The sequence below is a fragment of the Solanum tuberosum genome, unplaced genomic scaffold (assembly GCF_000226075.1).
Source record: "Solanum tuberosum cultivar DM 1-3 516 R44 unplaced genomic scaffold, SolTub_3.0 scf00137, whole genome shotgun sequence".
Taxonomy (NCBI): domain Eukaryota; kingdom Viridiplantae; phylum Streptophyta; class Magnoliopsida; order Solanales; family Solanaceae; genus Solanum; species Solanum tuberosum.
In genome coordinates, this window is record NW_006239066.1 from 1,351,832 (window position 1) to 1,372,004 (window position 20,173).

At 35.3% G+C, this 20,173-nt stretch overlaps 1 protein-coding gene across 2 annotated transcripts in view; it reads left to right on the forward strand.

Annotated features, from left to right (window-relative positions):
* LOC102595560 (probable sphingolipid transporter spinster homolog 2) overlaps positions 1-15,657 on the forward strand; it is a 21,598-nt gene extending 5,941 nt beyond the window's left edge. For both annotated transcript variants that reach the window (XM_015310782.1, XM_015310781.1), the window contains 9 exons: positions 3,388-3,492; positions 3,596-3,671; positions 4,835-4,909; positions 5,006-5,108; positions 5,174-5,236; positions 6,676-6,730; positions 6,875-6,972; positions 15,180-15,256; positions 15,517-15,657. In XM_015310782.1, coding sequence (XP_015166268.1) covers positions 3,388-3,492; positions 3,596-3,671; positions 4,835-4,909; positions 5,006-5,108; positions 5,174-5,236; positions 6,676-6,730; positions 6,875-6,972; positions 15,180-15,256; positions 15,517-15,642 — 778 coding nt within the window. In that variant the 3' untranslated portion in view covers positions 15,643-15,657. The remainder of the gene's footprint in view (positions 1-3,387; positions 3,493-3,595; positions 3,672-4,834; positions 4,910-5,005; positions 5,109-5,173; positions 5,237-6,675; positions 6,731-6,874; positions 6,973-15,179; positions 15,257-15,516) is intronic.
* The last annotated feature ends 4,516 nt before the right edge of the window (positions 15,658-20,173 follow it).

The following is a 20,173-nucleotide window of genomic DNA, read 5'->3' on the forward strand; positions in this document are numbered from 1 at the left end:
GAGAACAAGCAGAAACTGTTCGACATTTGTTCCTTCACTGCAAGATCACATTTCAGCTTTGGAGGCTACTCATAAACCTTAAAGGTTTCTCCTGGACTATGCCAGGAAAGGTTACAGAGGCCCTTCAAAAGTTGGGAAGAAGCTGGGGTTCTGGCAAGAAGCAGAAGTAGGTGGAGAATCATACCAGCCAGCATATGGTGGACAATCTGGAAGGAGAGAAATTCTAGGTGTTTTGAGAACATAGAAAATAGTATAGAACAGATCAAATTGAATTGTATCTTTATTCTAATGTTTTTGGTGTAATCAGATTCGGTCTAATGATCCTGTATCTATTATTGATGTGTTAGATTCATTATAGACATGGGATCATAGGATCTAGATTTACTTGTAAATATGGCCCTAGTACAGCCCATGTACTGATCTGTTTCTATCAATAGACACAAAGTTACCAGTTTCAAAATAAAAAAGAAAGAAAGAAGTCCCACATCGGTAGAGGGATGGGAATTTGGTCTCCTTATATGGACTTGGACAAACCTCCCCTCATGAGTTAGTTTTTGGGATTGAGTTAGGCCCAGGTGTCATATCTTTACATGGTATCCGAGCCAAGCCCATCTCAATTTGTTGTTCACCGATGATGGCCCCCCATTTAGAAGTGTTCACGCTTCTGTTGAGGTCTGGGCGTGCGGGGGAGTGTTAAGAAGTCCCACATCAGTAGAGGAATGAGAATTTGGTCTCCTTATATGGACTTGGACAAACCTCCCCACATGAGCTAGCTTTTGGGGTTGAGTTAGGCCCAGGTGTCATATCTTTACAATAAGCATGAATAACAAAGAAATTGATTGTTTTTAATCAATGGTTTAGCATCGCCTCTTCAGGACATGCTCATTCAGAAGGAAAAATATGTCTTAGAGCCTTGATGACGACACTGAAGCGCTCATTAAGTGAGGCTAAGCGCTCAACGCGTTTTGAGCCTCGCTTCAAGGCTTAAGTGCCCCTTTGATAAAACTGGTGGTAGGATTTTTCAACATTCTTGGATAGATTGGAGTAGGAGGTCTGAACAGCTATGGCAAGCTCTGTCTGAGAGGATTCGGCTTCTTGCGTTAAGGAGTTGACTCGTTGAATCAGCTTATTCGTGGTCTTGATTCCTTCACACTGATTGTCATCCATGGAGATTCTCAGCTTCCCAACATTTGTGCTAGTGTCTTTGGAGGTCCTTGTCCCCGGTCTCTGCAGCTGCTGCATTCCATCCTCCAGAGCTGCTAACCTGCCTTTTATCTCACCTGCTTCTTTAAGCAATTCTGAGGCTGAATCAGCAGAGATCTTGCTGCCCTTTGGCTGCTCCACTTTAACCTTCACTAAGCCCTTCTTTGACCATTTATCATCATGTAGAACATATCCCATGCTAGCAAATGCTTGAGTATCATATGTAGAGGAAACTTCCAGGGGTTTATAGGTAGAGATGTCAATCATAGAGGCAGTTAAGATGCGGATGATGATCAGTACGTAGGGAAGGCTTGAAGTAGCACCTGATTCCTCAGCACTCTTGACAATGTATTCACGAATTCACTTAACCCAGTTGATTTATTACTTTTCTAATAAGCAATAAAGTACAAATGGAAAATTTACCCAAAGTTTAATAAGTGCACAAAGTTCCATCGATGTTGTCTCCATATTGAACTTCATAATTTGTTGCCCCTTTCTTCTATAGTCTAGTACATTGTTAAGAATGTCAACAAACACGTAGTGATCAGTTTCACCCCAAAGTATATTAAAATGTTGGACAACAATGCTTAAATGGCCAAACCATGCCATTGGTGATTGCTCCAAACCATAAAGAGGCACTGTTGACATACTAATCTAGACTTGCCCTAAGCAACAACACTAGCATTTGCTGTTGACTTCCTCCGTAAGTTCATGATGAAAGAAGACATTTTTTCTATCAAACTGATAATGGAGCTAATGAAGTACAACGGTGATCCTAGGCACTGTGAAAGAAGTATTTTTCAGTTAGACTTTTAGAGGACGGAAGAGATGTTGCTCCACGAGCACTTATGTGGGTCGTATTGAGAGAGAGATGTGGGTCATATGGAGAGAGAGTTATACAAGAGCTTTTGAAGGAGTAGAGAATGATTTCTTGTAATCTATTATTCCTTACTTTTTATTTTTGGTGCACCCATGAGGCTCCTGTATGTACAGAAGATTGAAGCGTTGTTCATGGAGAACTATTTCTTTTTGTAGTTTTTTCTTAGAATTTTTTGTTATGCTGCTTGTATGCGATTGTTTTGTCCCGTCATGAATAAAACTATTTTACATTATAAAACTAAAGGTCAATGAGACATAGCTGCAGTGGAGATAAGGTGGCGGATAGATGCAATTATGGCCACCAAACAAAAGGTATCACCATAATCAATGCCAAAAATCTGAATATATCCCCTGAGCACCAATTTAATTTTAAGATGATCAACCTTTCATCAGCACTACGTTGACTTTAAGCACCCAACGGCATCCAACTATTATTTGCCATGTACTAAAATAACTATCTTCCAAGTACCATTGTCATGCAGAGCTGTCATTTCCTCAATCATAGCTTGATACCAAACTGCATGATCATTTCTTTTGCAGCAATTATAGGTATTTTGACAGTGGATAAATTTGTAAAGGAGACATGATATGAAGGTGATAAATGGTGCTAACTTAAGTAATTATAAGCCGGATGAGGGTTACAAGTAATTCGAGTACCTTTTTGAAGAAAAATAGGAAGGTCCAGCCTATTACTCAATGAAACAGGGAATATAGTTAGACTTGGCAAAGAAATACCAGGTGGACTTTGTATACTTTGATCATGAGCTAAAACTTCAACTGGAATTGACAAGCTTCAACCAAGGTCCATCATATGTATTTTCTTGGGGGTACTCTCACCTTCAAAGGGTTACAAATGCTATGTACTATACATAAGTACTTTGTGAGGCAGATGCAAATTTTATGAGACACCCCCATACTTTTCATCAAATCTGCCTGATTAAATAGCCTTAGGTAGAGTTCTTGTTATTCCGACTCTTCTGACTCTAACCTTCTCATAGATGAACCCATTAGAGCAAACCATTTTACTCATGCCAGTTAACCAGACCAAGTTTTAACTAAAACAAATAATGCTCATCCTAATCCTTGCCTACCTCATTAACATCTCTAAAGATGCTGTTATTTCAATTATGTTAAGACTTTAACTAAACCTCATCCTTTCTCCAAATTCATGCTTTGCCACTTAAACTGCAAAGGGGATTGGAAAAATAAAGGGAAAGGATTTGAATTGTATGTATACCTTTACACTATGATGTGCCTTCTATTTAATCAATTTCTCATATTTCTTGTATTATTGTGACTTGGCAGTGTTAATCCATTTAGACTTATTGGAGTTGGACTGACAGTCTGGACCTTTGCTACTGCTGGTTGCGGCCTGTCAATTAATTTCTGGTCCATTACCATCTGCAGAATGTGAGTAGATTATGCCAGTTCTTTTGAATGCTACCTGTTTTTCTACTTTTTCTTTTGGGGGTGGTGGTTGTTCTATTTGTTAATAATTTATTTCCTCTATCAGGATGGTGGGTGTTGGTGAGGCATCTTTTATAAGCCTTGCTGCTCCATTCATTGATGACAATGCCCCAGTTGATCAGGTTTGTTTTGCATTTGTGATTCAGCTATGTAAAGTTGCTGACTTAGTAGATGATGCATGCTGTACTGCTTGTCTTTTATTTCTGTTCTGAGGCAAAGAATATTCTGGGTAGCTCTGGCCTCTGAGTGCTAACATCTATTGCTAATGTGATGGGTAGTTCTGCTGTTCCTCTGCCTGTACTCCTGTTCCATTATTGTTCAAAATTATTTATGCTTATAATACAAGGTGCAAGCTCTCGCCTCCTTTTCATTTTTAAATATGGTGTGCCTAGACTTTGTGAGGCCCCCCATAAAAGTATGATTGCATTAGTGGGCGTAGTTTTACCTTTTAGTATATTTGAAGGCTTCTCTGCGTATTGCCATTGAGAACTATGAGTTTATGATTTATTAGCTGGAGCAAAACTGAGAGTATCAGTCTGGTAATAATTGTAACTCTGAAACATTGGGACAACGCTTCCAGTCCTATGCATGAGTTTCTACTTAAATGTTACCTAGTCCATGGATTACCAAGTGTCCTGGTAATGAAGACCAATCACAATTCCTGTAAACAAATATTTAATATACTGTAGGTTAGGTTCAGTTGGTTAGAGCTTGTGGCTGTTAACCACAAGGTCGGAGGTTCAAACCCTCCTTCTAGCGTTCTCCATTTATTTACACTAGGTATGTTGTTGTACTGTAGGTTAGGTTCATTGAACTCTCTTGTTGGCTTGGTTAAAGCAAGTTGTGAGGCAATTACTTCTTTTTAATTGCTGGATCTATTTAACATAGATCTTCTGTACAATGTTGTCCATGAAGATATCTGTCAGAAAATGAGCATAACCTGGCTTTATGCAAGTTGTTTCCTATTTTTGTTGTTTTCCTTTTCTAAACTATATGGTTCCATATTTTGTTGAAATTCCTCAAAATTGTGTAGAAGATGTTGTGATATGAACAACAATGCTTCATAATGGAAATGAATGCTCGTTCCAATTTAACCTTCTTGTATCTTTCCTAGTTTATCATGTTAACAAAGACATCTAATTAAATATAACTTTTTTTTTTCTTGATGATCACTATTTTTTACATGCTTCTTCAACTTCATAGCTGCTTGTGTACAACTGTCAAATGTTTCTGCATCTCATATTATGTCTGTAATGTGATGCATGCTAATTCTCCTTCATGTCAGAAAACAGCATGGCTGGGAATATTTTACATGTGTATACCAACTGGGATTGCTGTTGGTTATGTATATGGTGGATTGGTGAGCTTGCTTCAGTTGCTATGAGTTAAGCTTTTCTTGGGGAAAGTATCTTTTGTGGAGCATGCCAAGTCTTACTAAAGCTCCGCTCTGTGGTAGGTTGGAAGTCTTCTTAATTGGCGTTGGGCGTTCGGGATAGAGGCATTGCTGATGCTTCCTTTTGCAATTTTAGGTTTTGTGATGAAACCATTGCAATTGAAAGGTGATGTAATATTAATTATTCAGTTCAATGCATTTTCCAGACAATTTCTAAAAATGTTTCTACAGGGTTCTCGCACACCGGATCAAAAAGACCATCGACTTCTGTGCAGACTTCTTGCACAGAAGCAGGTAATGCCTACTATCACTCATATGTGTTCATTTCACCTTCTCTACCTAATTCAACAGGGTTCACAATTCTTGTCCTAACCTACAAGATTCCTTTACCTGGATGATGTGCTTGGGAGGTACATCCTCCCAAATATATTAATCTGTGAACAGGAATGTTATTTGGCTCTTTTCTTTTATAAGCAAATGCGTTGCCAAGAACTCAGAAAATCACATATGAAGATTGTATATCAAAAGATAGTAATTTTGTTGGGAGAAGTTCTTGTTTTGCACACATAAAACCTGAACTGCTAAATAATACTATAAGTTAGGTTGTTCATAGATGTATACAAGTAAAATAAAAGAATGTCGCTTGAGGTGCTTCCACCATGTCCTAGCTTGATTTTAAGAAAATCTCTTTTGTTTGTGTAAACTTGAAGATGCAAATAGTATTGATCATTTCATGAAATTTGTTAGCTCCTTGATTTACAGTTCGTTATTACAGGAACATTGTACAGGAGCTACTGTTTTGCTAAGCTGATGTATCTTTTAGCATCTTCTAGATGCAGTTTAATGAAAAATACCACATTTTGCTTGATAAAAAAATGTTTTCTGTCCTATGTAGATGTCCATATGCGCCAATAAGTAGGATCATCTTTTTAAAATAAAAATAAAAATTATGGCCACATCATGGGCCAGATTTTATTAATCAAAATGGTCCAGCAATAGTAAGTAGGAGCATCAGTATCATTACATAAGGTGATACTCACCAGTAAGTATGATCATCAATATCATGGCATAATGTGATAACTGGGGACAAGGTAAATCTATTGTTAGATTGTTCAAGGAAGTAGTCTAAAAAGACTTACAACCTCCCAAATTTAATGCCAACGTACTAATGACAGAATACAATGTAAAAGGGTTACCAACTAATTGTGATTAATACAGTCATCATTATACTTAGACTACATCAGGTGCTTGTGAAGATCGACCAACTAGTTGCCGTTTTATGTTAGTGAATGGATAACTGTGAAATTTAAAGAACTTCTAGTTGTAGAAAATCCATTGCCTTTAACAAATTATTTGGTATTATAATGAAGGCATAGATATAATGATGTTGATAGAAGATTCATTATAGTCCTTACTAATTAGATAGGGTGTAGTTGATTGATTGAATGATTTTTTAGAGTACATTGAATGATTCTTTTATCATGATTTTATCCTGGTCTTGATAATGGAATGAGATCATCTATCCCATATAGAAGGTGGGATAGATAATCCTGGTTATAATCCCAGGATAACCTAGTTTTGAACCAAACGACCCCTGAAGGATAACTCAGCACTGTGATGGATAAAGTTGATGTTATCTCTGTTCCTTTTTATTTGTTTTCCTTGCAAGGTTCTTTCTTGTGATTATATCAATCACACCATAATTTGATTTTAATCTCTTTTCATTAATGCAGTTACTTCACCTTGTCAAGATGGTTCATCCCAAACAAGGAATGATTCCATGGATGGGTAAGGAGCATTCATAAAAACATGGTCTATGACAGCCAAAATTTACCATCATGCGTGCAAGCATGATTGGAATTGGCATTCACTGATCGCTGTAATATAGTAGACAACTTCGTCATGCATCTTATTTTTCTCTCTCCTTTGCAGTTCAAAAAGTGCACCCGGAATTTTGAACCAATTTACAAGATTTTGGATGGATATGAAGGTGCTTTTGCTTGACAAGGTCTACGTCGTGAATATCCTAGGTATTGTATTCACTTGTTCGACTTTGTTGATTTGATGCTTCTTTGTTCTTAGTATTCTTATACTGGTATGTGGTTGAACCTATTTTGAATTTCCTACTATCTATCTATACTAATATAGAAGTGGGAAGCTCCAAACTAAAATACCCCTCAAAAGTTGATGACCTTTATACCCCATTAGAATTAAATATTCATAATGTTAATGTAAAAAACATTTATACACCCTATTCAGTATTATAGGCTGTGTTGTGTGTAACTCTTCTCTCTCTTTTCTCTCTCTTTTCTTCTCTATCTATCTCTCCCCTTCTTCCGGTACCCACTTTCCTAGGGTTCTGATGGATAACAGCATCTATTTTGCGGTGGGTTTCAAATCTTTTGACATAACAATCATGTGGCACAACAGAGATATGGTACGAGTGGACTGAGAGGAGTAGAAATTTCATCCGGAGAACAACTTTTAACAAGATGACTATGGAATGGATCTCTCAAAGTCTGAGAGAAGCATCGAAAGTGAATGGTAACTTTGTCAGAAGATGGAAGAGAAGAGTTAATTTCTCAGAAACATTTTGCTCTAGGAATTTTAACAAGTTTGGCTGGTGTATCAGCATTGTGAGTTTAAGGGGGGAGAAAAAGATCAATGGTAATCATACCGGAACTGACATTAGTTTAGGATGGAATTTTATTGCTGACAAGATAGAAGTTTTTTTGAAGAAACAGGATCCCCATTCTAGGGCTGAGTCAAGATTAACTGAGAAGAACCTTCCATACTCTGAAGCTGCCAGGAGCTTTAAGTGGTTGAGTAGGGAAGGTAATGAGGACATTTAAGACTCCGTATTGATGAAGGGAGGAGTTATATGCATTGATGAGGGGTCAAGCTCCCAAAGTGAAGTTTTACAAAGATGTTTGGTCGGGGCTTTCCCAGATAATGTCTCAGAGTTTCCCATCCAATCAGAAGTCAGAAGATGGGCAAACACCTTATGGAAACAAGTCATGGCCTGAGCATCTATGCAAACAGAAATTTCCTTTTTGAGTTTGCATTTTCCATAAGCACTTGATCAGTTCTTTTTTACTCTAAATAACGTTTGAACAGTTGAACCTGTCAAAGATAAGTAGGTATATCCAAATCCTGGTTTTTGAGATTAGTCAACCGACTAATCACATTATAAAAGCGGGAGATTTTTTTGTGTATAGCCTTTTCCCAAACTAAGAAGCACGTATGGAATGATTAAAACAACGACATCAACTTCGAATCAATAGCTTTCCAGAATAGACTACACAATTGAGTATCAATCTTCTTCCATTTTCCCCTATCCTTTTCATTAATATCTGTAGCTTGTTTAATTAAGTAATCGTGAAAATGTTTCCCCTTACACCATAGTTATATTGAAGATGACCAAGTAGTTTGCACTACCTATTAAGGGTTCAATAGTGATAGAATGGTTCGAATTGTTGGAAATCATGATTTTTTTAGAACCAAAAATATATAATCCGAGGGACATTTTTTTCAAATTAGTTGAAAAAACCTCAAATCAAGGGTAAGATACAGCTACCAGATAAAATGATGATCCAAGGTCTGGGACAGAGCAGATCTCGTCGGAAACAGTGAGGATGTTTGCCGAAAGTCCACTGCCTCATTGGAAAGTGATCGGAATCTAGTGGAACCTGTATAGGTGGTCTCAGAATAAGGGGGTGAGTCTATCTGAAAAAAAGAACTCTCCCTCAAGCGGTCGGAACAGATCTGGCTGAGTTTTGGTCGTGGAGGTGTCCTGGTTCCATTGTGGTGTTGGTTTAATCACAACACCAATAGAAACACAGGTTATGTCAGATGGTCGTGAAAGTTGTCGGAAACTGGCACGGCAACATAATTTTATTCTTCCAATATGTTACTGACGTTAATCAGGCTCTAATACCATGTGAGGTGGAAGAGAAAATAAGAGAATAGGAGTAAATTAAGTTACCTGCTATGTATATTCTAGAATATTTACAAGGATACTGTTTGTAAATTTGTTTATCTCAAACTCAAAAAACTATACTATATAATATCCTGGAGCATTAAAGTCAATCTAAAAAAATCACATTCTTTTTTTGGGGAAGTTACACATTTGGCTGCTCGTCTAAAATATGTACAGCCACTAGCCAATATACATATCTTATACAACTATTTATGCATATCTTATACATCTGTTGGCTAATCTTTTGGCAGGCAGTTATTTAAGTTAGTTTCCCTTCTTTCTTTTTGATGGGCAACTAAAAACAATTGTTGCTAAATAGGATCATCATTCATTTTTCTCAAATAACTTAAATTTTTTTCTTTAATTATTATTTTGTAACTCAAACACATTCTTTAATACTCCCTCAATTTAAAAAAGAATGGCCTAGTTTGACTTGGAACGGAGTTTAAGAAAAGAAAAAAACTTTTTAATCTTGTGGTTCTAAATTAAAGTTATGTCAAATCATATATCATATATATATATATATATAGGGAAAATACATAAAAACCCCCCTGAACTTGGCAGCAGAACTTACTTTAACACTTAAACTATACGAGCGTTTATTTACCCTCCTAATTTCATTTCGCGTGAATTTAATACCATCCTAACGGATGACGTGGCAAAAAAAGAAAAGAATTTTTTTTGAAAGCACGTTAAGTTATTTTTAAAAATAGTAATGGTCCCACTTTGTATTTATGAAAAAAAAAAGAAACCCACCCACCCCATTCTTCTTCTTCTTCAAACCCCCCCACCCCGCTTTTTCAAAACCCCACCTACCCCCTCTGCCTGCTTGTCTTTTCTTCCTCAAACTCCCCACGTCACCCTTTCCCCAACCCACCGCATCCTCTTTCTCCTTCTTCAAACTCTACATTCAAAGCACATAAATAAAAAGAATCAGATCCACATAATTTTTTTTACTCTTTAATTTGGAGATTTGATTTTTCTTAAAAAGTTATGAATTTTTTTGAAAATAAAGACTTGGGCATAAAAGAAGATGAGGTTTTGTTAACCGATCTATAATGTTAATGGTTGGCAATGGCGATTGAAGCAATGGGTAGAGAAAGTTTTTTTTTAAAGAAAAATCACTACAAATAAATGTGTTTTTCTTGAATTAGTTAAGAATTCCACATTAGTCTGGTTCAACATGGGCTTGTGTTTTTTGGTGTAAAAATCGTCATCGTGCTTGGAGTAGTGCAACACATGTTAGATCCATTTAGAATTGGTGTGGAGCAACAAAGCATAAGTAATATGTTTCCAGAAGAAGTTCAAATCAGTGCTCTTTTTATTGTGTTTAGAACAAAGAGTCTATAATTAGCTTTTAGCTTCAGCTTAATTTTCCTATTAACCTTCTTAATATATAGAATATGGTTCTGTTAATTGCAAAAAAAAAGTTAAGAATTAGAACTTGATTAGTATATAAAAATAAAAAAAATAAAGAACACCGACAATCGACAATGGCAGTAAATGACGTTGAGTATTGAAAAAAAATCACTGGTAATGACTTCAATTTTTCTTAAACTAATTAAGAACTAAAGATTAACTAGTATTTAAATATTCTGAAAAGGAAAGAAGGAAATGAATTTAAAAAATCAAAAATCAAATTTTAGAGAATTTCCCATGTGGCTATGACGTGGTGCTTATGTGGTTCTGATGTGTCAATGATGTGGCGCGTGTGTAATACACTTGCCAACTTGAGACTGGTATTATATTTTTAGGGTGGTAATAATTCACTTCAAATATGTTAAGGGGGGTATTTAAACGCCCGTATAGTTTTAGTGTTAAAGTAAGTTATGCTACCAAGTTCAGGGTTTTTTTATGTATTTTCCCATATATATATATACATATATATATATACTAGTTTTGATGCACATGCATATCAAACCATGTACTATACTATTTTTAAAAACTCTGAATATTATTAAATAAAAAAATTAAGCAAACAATTATAAAATGAATGATAAAGTATAAGTTCTTGTGAATAGTGGATGTAAATTTTCTTATTATTACTACTGAAAAGTTAGTCACTCTTAAAGTCCCTGAGTTACACCTCTTAAATGTACTTTCTCCTCCCTCCCCCATAGGCATTACTTAGTTAGTATTGTATTGTTGGAGTTCGTACTTTTTATATAATATAATATAAAAAAATATTGATATAAAATATAGAAGATATACTAAATTGGATATTTTTAGTTGGAGTATTATATTAATTTACCATTCATGTTAAGGAGTGTTCTGATTTCACTTAACTTTGAGATTGTCAATGTCCGTAAATCAAACTTGAGAAGAATAAAAAATTTTTAAAAAATCGTGTTTAAAAATGTGAGGAAACCCCTCCATTTATATTAAACAAAGTGTAGTATGAGCATGTGCATATTTTTTTTTATCATAAAAATCACAACCCTTCGGAAAAGTCACAAGTCATCGGAAAAGTCAAACTCTTTGGAAAAGTCGTAACCATTCAATGTGAAATGGTGTCTTCTTTTAATATAAAATATATAAGATATACTAAATTGGGTGTTTTAAGAAGAAGAAGAACAACGAAAAACTTTAAAAAAATTGTAGTTTAAAAATTTGAGGAAACCCCTGTATTTATAGCCAACAAAGGGTAGTGTATGAAAAATGTTTATTGTGCCTTATCAAAAAAATGTCACAACCCTTTAGAAAAGAAACAACCCTTCAAAAAGTTCACAATACATCGGAAAAGTCATATTTCTTTGGAAAAGTCACAATCCTTCGAAAAAGTCACAACTTGTCGGAAAAGTCGCATACCTATAGAAAAGTCACAACCCTTCGAAAAGGTCACAACTCATCATGAAAGTTATAACTCTTTGGAAATATCACAACCCTTCAATGTGAAAAGGTGTGTGCCTTTAATATTATATACTTCCTCTGGCCCAATTTATGCGGCACTTTTCGTTTTTCGAGAGTCAAACAGTTTAAGTTTGACCGGCAATTTGCGCATGTAATGTTCAATTTTTTCGAAATGATATTTATATATTTGTAAACTATGTAAAAAGTACTACAAGTCACAATAATTGATAATTCAAAATGTTTAAAAGATCTATGAAAAACTTACGTTATAAAATAGACTTGTTTGAATCTCGAAATCCGAAAAGTGCCACATAAAATGGGACGGAGGGAGTAATATAAAGTAAATAAATAAATAAATATAATACAATATAAAATATAGAAGATATACTAAATTTGGTGTTTTAAGTTGTGGGTATTACAATAATTCAACATTTAAGTTAGGTAGTTCATTATTTTAAGATAGTATAGAATATATATAGATAAAAGCATAGATATAGATTTATCTAATTTTAATTTGATGTGAAATTTTTAAAAATAAAGAGGACTCATAATTTAAGGATATGTAGAATATATAAAAATGACTTTTAACTTTGTGGTCTTAAAGATGCGCCCCACCCCCAAGAAAAAAATAAATTATATATTAAACTGAATAAAAATAAAAGTACAACAAATAAATTAGAAACGGAGGAGTACTAATTAATCCAGTTTGGACTCTTCAAACAAGTTTTTGATCGAATCTTTTTTCTCCAACAATTTGAGACTTTTCACAACTTGAAAACACCAAGTTGTAGTTTGTGCAACAGAAAATCATTGATGTTCTTGTCAAGTGGAAGTTGCTGCAAAAGTATATTTATGGCTATGAAAATGAGTACATATTAATTATCTAGATAGTCTTCTCGTTTGTAGTTGAGTTATTCCATTCTCCTTGTTGCATCAATTTTTGTTGATCTATCTAATTTATCCACAAAAAATACTGTAATTGAATAATTGATCAACTCTCACAATCTTCCTTGTTTTAAGAAGAAAAACAGAAACTTATAAAATTTGTAGTTTAAAAGTGTGATAAAACCCCACTATTTATAGACAACAAATGATAGTATGAAAAGGTACTTACGTGCCTTATCAGATAAATCACAACCCTTCAGAAAAATCACAACTCTTTGGAAATGTCATAACTCATCGAAAAAGTCACAACCCTTCGGAAAAGTAACTACCCATCAATGTGAAAAGGTGTTAGCTTTTAATATAATCATATATCATATCATATATATATATATATATAATTATAATATATATATATAAAAGAGAACTCTAGACCCGCCTACGTGGCGCCACCACAAACCAGGATTCCCTTTTAATTTATTTATTTTTAAAACTAGCCCTTCCCTTTTATGAAAAATTGTGACTTTTATGAAAAGTTGTGACTTTTGTGAAAGGTTGTGACCTTTCCGAAGGGTTGTAACTTTTTTCAAAGAGTTGTGACATTTCCGATAAGGCACAATAAGCATTTGTTCACACTATCTTTTGTTGTCTATAAATAGAGGGATTTTTTTCTCATTTTTAAAACAATGAAAATTCTGAACTACTTCTTCTGCACAATTAAATATTCGTGTACTTTACTCCTGTTGAGTGGCTCACTGACACCATTGTTTTTGTATCAATACATTGGTGAATAGAATCGTTCCATCCTTAGAGAACATTGTGCATTCAGTGGGCTCGATTTTTTCCGGGTAATTTTACTAGTATAGAGTAAATAAATAAATAAATATAATATAAAATATAGAATATATACTAAATTAAGTGTTTTAAGTTGGGGTATTATAGTAATTTAACATTCAAGTTAGGGAGTTCATGCTTTTAAGGATATATATATATATATATATATATAATACTAATTACTAATACTAATAGTGGGAAGCTCCATAGTTGAAAGTTGAATTACGAAAATATCCCTAATCATATTAAAAATAACCACTTTGTCCTAATAACTTAATTAACACTATTCCTCTAATAACTTTTACATGTTAGAAACTAAAATGTTTATCTGCTATCAATTGGATAATTAATTCAGTTTCACTGAAAGGGGGGGTGGGTACTAGTTCTATCTGCTACAATTTTTTTTTTTTTTGATAACCGAGAAATCCGTCTGTGACCCGCCCTTTGGACCAATCACAGCCTTCTAAACTCGGTGGATAATGGGCCCGCCCCTCTACCCCTCTACCCTTGTAGCAGCCTTCTATCTGCTACAATTATTGTAGACTATTAGTGTCCAAACCTTTTAAAATTACCAATTACAGTATCAAACTTGCCATATTACAGCATTTATATATTTGATCTTTTAAACTTCAACCAGTTAAATACTCTATACCCTTTTCATAGTTTTTGCACTTTATAAAGTTACCACACTGTCAGATTTCTTTATCATTTTATTCTTACTCCTCTTCTGTTAGACTACACAAAAAACTATTACTATTGCCCTTTTATTTGTTGAGTTTTGCCCAGTATAAGGTAATACTATTTTTTCCCTTTGAACAAGTTCAGTTTCTGCTTACTGCTTGAATATGGCTTGTGTTTACGAAATAATGTGTACAAATAATATATTTTAATTTAGTTATTTCACACTTTATTTTTTTAGTTTGCTCCAAAAATATCACTTTGGGAGTAATTACTGAACCAAATTCATAAGTATGTATATATTTCATGAGTCTGATTTTATATCCAACTTTATTGGTTTCGTTTTGTGTCATTTTGGATGCTTTGTGGCCTCTCACTTCTAATATAGTATAGATATTTATTTTTTAAACATTATTAGTATCATACCTGAATTTGCTATCTTCGTAAAGAAAGAAAATAACTCCCAAGCATGTATCTCATTTTGTTACATGACAGATGAATAATATTGCATTATAAATATATGTTATATTTGAATCTACTTTTTAACTCAATTGCTGTTCAACTTTGTAGGTTCAGAATTTCAACTGCTCATTATACACACATTTAAATAGAGTATTATATACTCCATTTTAGGAAGTCTATTTATTCGCATGAAACACACGTACGTTACACGTGTCCAGAAACTAGTGTACCAAAATGCCCTTTAATCTTGTGGCCTTAAACATGCCACGTGGAAGGTTGATGTTAAAGTGTTGTCAAAAAAGGAAAGGGGTCAATTCTTTTTAAAACAGACTAAAAAGGAAACTAGGCCATTCTTTTTTAAACAGAGGGAGTAATATTTATGTGACTTTATAAAGTTTGCACTCATTGACATGATTGTACACACGCATTGCGTGCTCATAGATTAGTTTTTCCTATATTTGTTGTGATCTCATATATGCACTGAACCAGCTAGCATATTTCAATTACCAAGTGCTAGATTCTGATTATTCTATTTGAATGGTTCTTTTGCAGGATACATAGCATATAATTTTGTAATAGGTGCATACTCGTATTGGGGACCAAAGGCTGGTTATTACATATACCACATGGTAAGCATTCGGGTCATCACTTCATAAGTATTCTCAAAAGACACATATGTAAATCTGTTGATAACATCTTTCTTTCTGTGAGATGGTCTTTCTTGGGAATTACTATTTGTAAGTTTAATGAGTTCAGTTGGTGAAATGCCCACCCTGTTACATTGTTTTTGTTGCATGAACTAGTTATCAGTCTTGAATTTTAAACAAATGAAAACCAAAAAGCATATGTCAGGGGTAGGCAACTGATCTGCAATTGGTTCCTTTTGCAGAACAATGCAGATCTGATGTTTGGAGGTGTTACTATCATATGTGGAATATTTGGAACCTTAGCAGGAGGTTTTATTCTGGATCGAATGACTAACACGATATCCAATGCCTTTAAGGTAGATTCCTAGCATTCCAAAGGTTTTCTTTTAATATCTAAATCTAACAAAACTGCTTTCAGATCTAAATATTTGGGAACGTGATCACTCTAGTTGTATTTGCATTTACACAACTGATCAGCCTTCTCTTGTGTAGTGTTCCTGATATGATGCAGGATACACTCAAGCGGATATAGTAAATAACAAATTGATTAATGCAAATGACTGGAGAGATTTTTTTTTTAGGAATTGAAGAATAAAAAGAAGCTTAGAACCTTATTGAATGTCCATGTTAACAATTGATATATGAAAATAAATATCACCCCAAATAACGACAATAAACAAAGCTGTAAATATTTTAAGAAAAAAAGAATTACTGTCATGAATTAAGCTTGAGAGTAATTGCCAAGTACAATCCAAACAAAGAGATTCTACCCTCACAATGTGTGTCTCGAATCTCAAAATATGTCACAAACTATCAACCAAGCTGATGAAAAATAAGTCCGGAGGTCCTTTTAAAGGACCAAATATCAAACAGAAATATCCACCAGTGCATTGCTATAGGCTTTAGTCTTCTGCACTGCAAGATTTCTGATAGAACGACCATAGCTTTGTGTAGGAGAGTCAAAATGACGAACCATTTAAACCTCTGGAAACTAGATTTCGATATCTAAAATATTGGTTTAGTTTGCATGTTTTTGATTGAGAAATATTCTCTAATGAAGTGAAGTCATGTGCTACTCAATCTCAAATGTTGCTCCAACTTTCCAACTCTATTTTTTGACCTCTAAATAGCTCCTTAGGTCCATAAGTTACCAGTTTTAAAAAAAATAGCTCCATAGCCCCATTTTGGCCCTCCATGAACCATATACATATGGTATATAAACTCAAGTCATTAAAAATATTTTTTTCTTATGCTATCCGGGCCTTCCAGGATCATAGCAGTTCCTTTTGATATTCTCTGCATGCAGTTGCATCCTTCTTGTGTTTTGACCTTTCCTGAAATGCGAAAGTGGTGTCTTAAGGCCTAGTGAAAGGTAGTACCTCACTTATTGAAAGAGGAGCTTGAGTAGTTCTTTCTTCAAGTGTGTCTGGTCTATTACCCATCTTGTGGAAAAGAAAATTTGAGAAAAGATAAATGAAAGAGAAAGGTTAGTCATGTCATGATCCAAAAACTGGAGGGTCATGACAGACATCTCCGAGCATTCTACCCACCAAGCTATCTCTGATTTTACTTATGGTTAACTCAATCAAGGCAAACAGTGGGACTTTAGGCAGTCCTGTTCCTGCAAATGGACTCCTGGTGGCCCTACTATCACGCAGCAGTTATGACAAAACATTATTAGTATCAAAACATGCATTTAGGGGTAAAGTCGCCACTTACTCAAGTTCGAAACTTAGGGGTTAATGCTATGTCTCTAGTATGTCACCATGTGGCAATCCACACAATTAACTGTTCCAAGGTGCCAATTACATCCAAATAAATCAGCTCTAAACGAGAGTCTTCGGACAAAGGTCAAGGTGGTCCGAATCCCGTCATACTGATCAACCCATTTCCATTTGATTTATAAATTACCCATAGCCTAATAAGATCAGAGTCCTATTACTAGGGCTCATCAAAATATCCAAACTATTCAATCCTCAAAAATTCTATGTTTAAAATTTTGGCAAATCTCATGAGTTCCTATCTTTTCTTAATTTTCTTGAATTGTGGATGGTTGGTAAGAATTTCTCAGCATATGAAGCAATGATAACAGTAAGATACATGCTAAGTGCAAGAAAATAGAGAGGAGAGAACTGTGGGGTGAGTTGGGTGCTATGAGAAGTCTGTGTGAAGGTCCTTGGGTAGTAGGGGGGGACTTCAATGTTATTAGATACCCGGCAGAAAGATCCAATTGCTCTAGGATTAATGGTGCTATGACTGAATTTTCTGAATGCATTGAGGAATTGGAATTAGTAGACCCTCCTTTATTTGGAGGGTCTTACACTTGGAGAAGAGGGGAAGGGCACCAAACAGCTTCCAGAATTGATAGATTTCTCTATAGCTCACAATGGGAGGAGCAATTCACTTTTATCAAGCAATCCACAATGCCAAAGTTGGGATCTGACCACAACCCAATTCTACTGACATGTGGGAATCTGAATTTCAAGAAGTCCTACTTCAAATTCGAAAATTGGTGGATGAGAGTGGAAGGATTCAAGGAAGAGGTGAAATTATGGTGGCAATCTTTTGTAATAACTGGAACCCCAGGTTTTGTTTTGGCAGAAAAGCTGAAACTTTTGAAAGGAAAGATGAAGGAATGGAGTAAGAATAATAGAAAAAATTGTAAAGCACAAAAGGAGGAGATTATGGAGGAGCTGGCCAAATGGGAAGCTGTACAGGAACAAAGAGTGCTCACAGAGGAGGAGATCCAACAAAAAACAAATTTGGCTAGCACTTATGAGCAAGTAGCTAAGAATGAAGAAATAAGATGGAGGCAAAGATCAAGAATCCAGTGGCTAAAGCAGAGGGATAAAAATACTAAGTTTTTTCACAGAGTAGCGACTTCTCAAAAGAGGTATAATTCCATTGAGTCTCTACTGGTGGATGGATGCAATACTAATGATCCCTCTGTCATTAAAGAGACCATCAAAAGCTTCTACCAAAATTTGTACACAGAACCAGAGGAGTGGAGGCCTGAGCTACAATTACAAGGGATCACAACCATTAGTGTGGAGGAGCAGATAGAACTAGAGGGTCCTTTTGAGGAGGAAGAGATCTTAGGCTGCTTAAAGCTTTATGCTATGGAGAAAGCACCTGGACCTGATGGTTTCCCATGTCCTTTTACTTGTCTTTCTGGAGATCCTAAAAGAGAATATTATAAAGGCTATACAAGAATTCCAGGCTAGACAGATTACTGAGAAGAGCTTTAATGCTACTTTTGTAGCACTCATCCCCAAGAAAGCCAGTGCTGCTGAACTTAAAGACTTCAGACCAATAAGTCTGATTACTGGAGTTTACAAGATATTAGCAAAACTACTGGCAGAAAGGCTGAAAAGAGTGATTGATAAGCTTGTCAACAAAAACCAAATGGCATTCATTAAAGGAAGACAAATAATGGATGCCGCTCTCATTGCAAGCGAGTGTGTGGACTCCAGATTGAAAGGAAACATTCCAGGGGTAATGTGCAAGCTGGACATTGAAAAAGCATACGATCATGTAAATTGGGGTTTCCTACTAAACACCTTGAGACAAATGGGTTTTGGAGAAAGATGGGTGGCATGGATTAAATTTTGCATAAGCACTGTGAGAATCTCCATTCTTGTAAATGGAGAACCGGTGGGTTTTTTTCTCTTCAGGAAGGGGAATCAGACAAGGTGATCCTCTTTCACCCTTTTTATTTATCCTGGTAATGGAGGGGTTTGATAGCTTGATAAGGATTGCTACTCAAAATAGGTGGATCAGAGGTTTCCAGATTAGTGGAAACAATGGTGATATTAAAGAGATTTGCCATCTACTTTATGCAGATGACACCGTGATTTTCTGTGAGCCACGGGAGGAGCATTTAGATTCATCAAACTAATTTTGTTGTTTTTTGAACCTTGTACAGGTCTGAAAGTTAACTACTAGACAGATTACTGAGAAGAGCTTTAATGCTACTTTTATAGCACTCATCCCCAAGAAAGCCGGTGTTGTTGAACTTAAAGACTTCAGACCAATAAGTCTGATTACTGGAATTTACAAGGTGATTGCAAAACTACTGGCAGAAAGGCTGAAAAGAGTGATTGATAAGCTTGTCAACAAAAACCAAATGGCATTCATTAAAGGAAGATAAATAATGGATGCAGCTCTCATTGCAAGTGAGTGTGTGGACTCCAGCTTGAAAGAAAACATTCCAGGGGTAATGTGCAAGCTGGACATTGAAAAAGCATACGATCATGTAAATTGGGGTTTCCTACTAAACACCTTGAGACAAATGGGTTTTGGAGAAAGATGGGTGGCATGGATTAAATTTTGCATAAGCACTGTGAGAATCTCCATTCTTGTAAATGGAGAACCGGTGGGTTTTTTCTCTTTCAGGAAGGGGAATCAGACAAGGTGATCCTCTTTCACCCTTTTTATTTAGTCTTGGTAATGGAGGGATTTGATAGCTTGATAAGGATTGCTACTCAAAACAGGTGGATCAGAGGTTTCCAGATTAGTGGAAACAATGGTGATATTAAAGAGATTTGCCATCTACTTTATGCTGATGACACCGTGATTTTCTGTGAGCCACGGGAGGAGCAATTTAGATTCATCAAACTAATTTTGTTGTTTTTTGAACCTTGTACAGGTCTGAAAGTTAACTAGGGAAAGAGCAGTTTATATCCTATTAAGGATGTGACAAACATCCAAAGTCTAGCTGACATTTTGGGCTGTGGAGTGGGGAAATTTCCCATAACTTATTTGGGTATGCCTTTAGGTAATACACACAAAGACTTGAAGATATGGGACAACATAGTCGAGAAGACTGAAAAGAGACTAGCCAGATGGAAGGCTCAATACATTTCTTTTGGTGGTAGACACATTCTTATCAACTCTGTT